Below are 5891 nucleotides of genomic sequence, written 5' to 3'. Positions count from 1 at the left end.
GTATAGGAAAAGGGGAAGAGATGCATATTAAGAATAAGAGAGGGGCGGAGTTACTGTATAGTATGAAGGGGGACATTTCGGATAGCCCTTGAGAGCTTCGAATAAGGGATTCATTGATAAGAAATGTTTTGGGTGAGGTATAGGAAAAGGGGAAGAGATGCCTATTAAGAATAAGAGAGCATATGAAAAGGAAGAAAAAAAACTCCTGACCTTTTTGTAATTAAAGTATGACCACGAAAAAGAAAGACATCACATTGACTACACCATGGACACGAGACTCCCAGAAAACAGAGAACTGGTTGTGAATCGCTTCATGAGGGTGAAGTCACACAGATATGGAAAACCATGGCGATTTTAGTGGTCATTATTGAAGTACCTTAAGGCATTTTTTTTCCAACAAGAAATTAAAACTGTGACTTCAAACTTGAATCTTGGGAACAAATACGCTTTCTAAACTGTGAAGCACATCTGGTCATTGGGTATTGAATTGTACAAGTATATCTGCATGACTTTTCTTCTTTTTAATCCAACAGCTATGATTCTCAAAATTGCAATTGCAAGTTTTGGGAAAATATTTTCGGAGTCATATATTTTTATCACACATTTACGCAAGCTAACCAACCCTTGGGTAGAATGTTCCTGTTGCCATGAAAGAAAATGCGATGAAAAATTGAATTATGAGAAAGTCAAAGATAGAAAGTAGTTAATTGTACACAATCATGCTGGGTAAAATCAAACAGCATGATGAGAAATATCCCAGATAACATGGAAATAATCACATTTGGGTTTGTGAGCTGCATACAGGTAAACCATCAGAGTAGTGTTTGCTATTGTTATAATTTTTAAGACAGGGGTGCCCAACCAGTCGCGATCGACCTGCAGCTTGCGGACTGGTCCCAAGTCGATTGCGAGGTGTAGATTCCAGGAAAATGGAATAAAAATGTGTGTGCGTGCTATGAATACGTATTTTTGAGTGAGTGCACACTGGACCATAAGCATCATATCAGTTTCACTTTCACAAAATGTATTTCAAAAAAGCAGGTCACCTTTAACCTTTAAGTTGTTCGCGGGCAGCAGTCTGCAATTGCGGCTTGTGATCAAGCTGTTGCATTACCGGTACGTCTTTTTGATTATTCTTTTCTTTCAAAGTTGACGTCTTTTTTACACTTCTTCTCTTTCAAAGTTTTTGCAATTCACCGATGGCGCTGGCAAAGAATAGGAATCTGGAGTGCCAGGAGAAGCATTTTAAAACGTTACACGTACGTACAATAGTTTCTACACTTCAAACGCTGCAAAAGTGCATCCATCCGATGCCTCCGCGTCACGCCTCTACTAAGGTAGGCAGTGATTTCCTTTTCACAAACTCACCAACTCTTTATTTATAGGACTTTATTTTTCTGTTTAGTTCATGTGAGGAGCCATTGCTGGGGTTGCTCATCAAGACGTGCGTGCATATGCACGCGAAAAGTAGATTTTCGGTCAAAAAAGTTGGGCATCCCCGCTTCAAGCAAAATGGTAAGACATCACAATAGCTGAAGTGAGATTAAGTCATATGCGCAAATCACAATTAAGTCTGAAGTCATAACCTTCGAGTCTCAACAAGTCCCGAGTTACGGTGAGCAAAAAAAAAATTAAAAAAAACAGTCGAATCGAATCGCTACCAAATATCAAACAAGTTGAGTTGAGCCATGACTTGGTTCAAGCAAGTTGTAAAACAAGTCATACAATGTTCCTCAGTCACACCAAATAAATTGCCCTGAAAAAATGTTTGCTCCCTTCGAAATTTTGTTTCTGCAGTTTTCCCACATTAGTGTTCAAAATTATCGAGCGAATTTAAAGACCAAAGATAACCTAAGTAAACATAAAATGCCGTTTTAAAATGATTATATTTATGAAGAAAATATGTATTCCAAGCTAAAGCTAGCCCTGCGTGAAAAAGTATTTGGACCTCTTGTGAAATCATGATTTCCTGTGACTAATGACATTTTTTTCAGTTAATTTTCACTGAACACACCGAAGCTTGATCCAAAGAAATTCAAGAAGATGAGAAATAAAGTCATTGACATCTATTAACCTGGCGTTCTTTAATAAAATTATTTTTTGTAGTCGAGCTTGTCCAAGTCTGCTTTCCGTTCATGATCATTCCGGAACCGTAACACTTTAAATGTACCGGTACCCGAAAAGAAAAAGGGTGTTCATAATGCACACTCTGGCAATACAGAATGCAGGGTGAAAGGCCATTAGCGCCCCCATTGATACCTTTTGATACTACAAGTCCGGGTCGTAAAAGTTAAAAGGCGACATCGAATATTTAATCGTAATTATGTAACTCATATCCACATATTTAAGAGGCCTGAATCAGATCATTAAAAAAAAAAAGAGCTGCACTGTACACATCGACACGGAGGGAAAAATGTTTTAATTGTCAGATACATTATGCATTGGGTGAAAATATCAGAATTGACCTGCAGTACGAACGAACATATCCTTAAAACAAGTTCGACAAGTGCAGAAAATATTCAGCAAAGGTAATATTTTAGTTTTTATGTTATATTTTCTTCCCGTGTTTTCGGCCTTGGTTTCCTCATTTTCAATTTTTAGTTTTGGCAATGAATGCTCATTTCCAAATTGATAAAAAGTTAACAGGTCAAACTATGTTTGGGGACACCAGTCTTTGAATACCCAACCAAACTTTACCAGGTACAATCAAAAGTCCTGGCGTTTCTATAACGGCTTCTGTTGTTTATGCCGAACCGATTCTAAATGATGACAAAGAAGGCTCCAACAGTTTTTTTAATTGAAAAATCAATCAAGGGTGACAAAAGGCTCAGGCAATGCTGCCAGCATTTGATGCAATCCTGGGCCAAAGATCAGCACACTCCTTGGCGACTGGGCCAGTAATAGCAGATCCTGAGGGCATAAAAACAAGAAAAGAATTCACAACTTTCAAATTTTCTCAGAAGAAGTAATGCTGCAAATCGAAATTTCTTGCTCCAAGTTGGTGCATTAGTAAAAATATATTTACATTAAGAACTTGAACCCACCAATCACGTATGTTTTATTGAATATGACCTGGTCAAAACGGATTTATCAAATCCAACTTCCAAACATCTGCCTTCAAACGTGTTGCCACTGATACCAGTGCTTCGTCACGTTGTTTTGATAGCCTACTCTCACATGGTGACGAGATCTCGTTTGACATGAGAAGTCACATGGATGGATACAAAAGGGACATATTAAAAGAACTGATTTATGGGTAGATGTGACAGCTTTGTTGCTACTATGTGAGACACGGTTTTTACACATTTGAATCGACTGCAGGGGGCAAGTGATGGTGTGTGTGTGTGTGTGTGAGAGAAAGAGAGACACAGACAGATTTAACTAGCTTGATCTTATGGTTACTGTCATTTTTCACCCTCTCACTCTCCCTAATATTTTTTTGTAATTATAAAATTGCATTTTACTACATGTGATGTCTGTATTACCACAAATAGTGTATCACACAGCACTGTCAGTCAACTTCAGTTTCACCAGTGTGATCTATTACTGAAACATAGTTTTGTTCAGCAATTGATCTCTATTCAGAAATTTACATCTGCATCACGATTCGCTTGATTATTTCTCCCACCTCACCCAGTAACACAGGTGGAGAGGCAACAGGAAGAGAAAGCAAAGAATGCAACAGGTAGAACTTTTGTCTCATCGCTGATTGAGACAGCAGAAACTGTTTTATACACTGCCATCTCACCCACAGTGATGAAGTCTCTATCCTCTTGCGCGACATCTCACACTTGTCACTGTTCAGACAAAGCAAGTGCTTTTGCAAGAGGGTAGCAGTTGCATGTAAGCCTAGAGAGACTGCCTTTTACTAGTGAGACTGGTATGGGTTTTTTTTTCAGGGCGAATATCGAATATTTGTTGTCATGGAGGCCACTAACCGATATTTGAAGCTGATATTCAGATGCAGAAAAAACGAAACAAATTTGAGTCAATTTTTTAATCATAAAAACTGCAGCTCTTGACTGTTAAAATGTGTTTTAAGCCCGTTTAATAAATGCCATTTTGATTGGTAACATGTTTGAAGTTTTTTTTTTTAGACTTTAGAAACTGGACATCTTTGTTTTAAAATCCCAACTAAAGTGCAAATATCTCCTCAAAGTTTACTACAGTAGTAGTTTTCCAAAAAGTCAACAATATACAGTAACGAAATGTTTATCTTTTACGTATCGCTATGTATCTTTGTTCAAAAACAAAAAAAGTGCACCCTCAACACAGGCACTGGCCAGCAGAGAAATAAATATCTCATCAACACGACTGTCTGTGGGCAGGCCAATGCCGGAGCGAGTCACAGCCACGGACTCAGCAGACAGGGGCTGTGGCTATCAGAGCCAAAATAACTGTTTTTAATTCAGTGTATATTGGCCATTGGATTTAAAAAAAAAAAAAAACCCAGACACCGATAACCTCCAAAATGCCAAATATTGGCATAATGGGTCCATTACTACTTTTCACATCGAAATTCAATTTTTATGGAATAACCAAAAATATAACCCACCTTTCATTTCCCCTTTATTATTTACAATGACACCTGCATTGTCCTCAAAGTAGAGAAAGACTCCATCTTTTCGCCGATAGGACTTCCGCTGCCTGATCACGACCGCCGGATGCACTATGGAGAGGGGAGATTACTTAGTATGTTTCAAAACAAGCAAGCAAAAAATAAATAAATGACTAAATCCAAGTAATTCACAAAGTTTGAGAGTTGTTACTCTGTAATAGGTTACATTTCTTTTTGTGCGCATGCGCGCGATCTGTCAGCAGTTTAAAGTTAAAATGTTTGTATAGTAAGACAACCTTAATGTTTCTCACCCTTCTTTCTGAGCTCAGGCTTGCCTTTCTTGACTGTTGCCATCACCATGTCACCCACTCCAGCAGCAGGCAGACGGTTAAGACGGCCTTTGATACCCTTCACGGAGATGATGTAAAGGTTCTTGGCACCTGATGAAAAAAGACCATCCAAATTAAGTCAGGAATTTTACGGGGCATGAAAAAGTATTAAGCAGGAAAAACAAACGGGCATGAAAAAGTTATAAGCATGAAAAACAAACAACTGCACATCGGTTCCAATTTTGTAGTACCTACAGTATGCTCAGGACGACTTCTACCAAAGTACAAAGTGTTCTCTCATTCCCCAAAATGACAATCTGTAATAAAGTTTGAGTTCGGTTAGAATGACCTCTTCAACCAGAGCTCAGTGCACCAGGAACTTTACAAATTGGATGAAGGGTCCCCGATTACTACAAATGGTGTGTCGCACAGCACCGCCAGTCAACTTCAGTTTCACCAGTGTGATCTATTCCTGAAACGTAGTTTTGTTCATCAATTGATCTCTATTCAGAAACATTTACATCTACATCACGATTCACTTGATTATTTCTCCCACCTCACCCAGTAACACAGGTGAGAGGCAACAGGAAGAGATAAAGCAAAGAATGCAACAGGTAGAACTTTTGTCTCATCACTGATTGAGACAGCAGAAACTGTTTTATACACTGCCATCTCACCCACAGTGATGAAGTCTCTATCCTCTTGCGCGACATCTCACATTTGTCACTGATCAGAAAAAGCAAGTGCTTTTGCAAGAGGGTAGCAGTTGCATGGAGTTGTAAATCTCCAAAGAATTACAAAATAAAAATAAAATAGAACATCAGGTCCTTAAAAAGTGCATAGATTAACTTAATAAAAACAGTAAGAACAATTTTCTGAGCAATACAAGTACTCAATACTGAACTTGCTTCAGATAATAGACAATAAATAAAACAGACCCTTAAATCACAGTGCTGTAAGTTCGCACTTCAGAAATAACACTGTTCATCATGACAAACTAAAAG

At 38.3% G+C, this 5891-nt stretch overlaps 1 protein-coding gene across 3 annotated transcripts in view; it reads right to left on the bottom strand.

Annotated features, from left to right (window-relative positions):
- Window positions 1-2400: 2400 nt before the first annotated feature.
- rpl23 (ribosomal protein L23) overlaps window positions 2401-5891 on the bottom strand; it is a 12705-nt gene continuing 9214 nt past the window's right edge. For all 3 annotated transcript variants that reach the window (XM_019897426.1, XM_019897427.1, XM_019897425.1), the window contains 4 exons: window positions 4870-4998; window positions 4556-4669; window positions 2739-2910; window positions 2401-2695 (listed from right to left, as the gene is read on the bottom strand). In XM_019897426.1, coding sequence (XP_019752985.1) covers window positions 2828-2910; window positions 4556-4669; window positions 4870-4998 — 326 coding nt within the window. In that variant the 3' untranslated portion in view covers window positions 2401-2695; window positions 2739-2827. The remainder of the gene's footprint in view (window positions 2696-2738; window positions 2911-4555; window positions 4670-4869; window positions 4999-5891) is intronic.

Source organism: Hippocampus comes, unplaced genomic scaffold (assembly GCF_001891065.2).
Source record: "Hippocampus comes isolate QL1 unplaced genomic scaffold, H_comes_QL1_v1.1 scaffold238, whole genome shotgun sequence".
NCBI lineage: Eukaryota > Metazoa > Chordata > Actinopteri > Syngnathiformes > Syngnathidae > Hippocampus > Hippocampus comes.
Note: the sequence above shows the minus strand (reverse complement) of the source record. Positions and strands in the feature narration are given on the sequence as shown.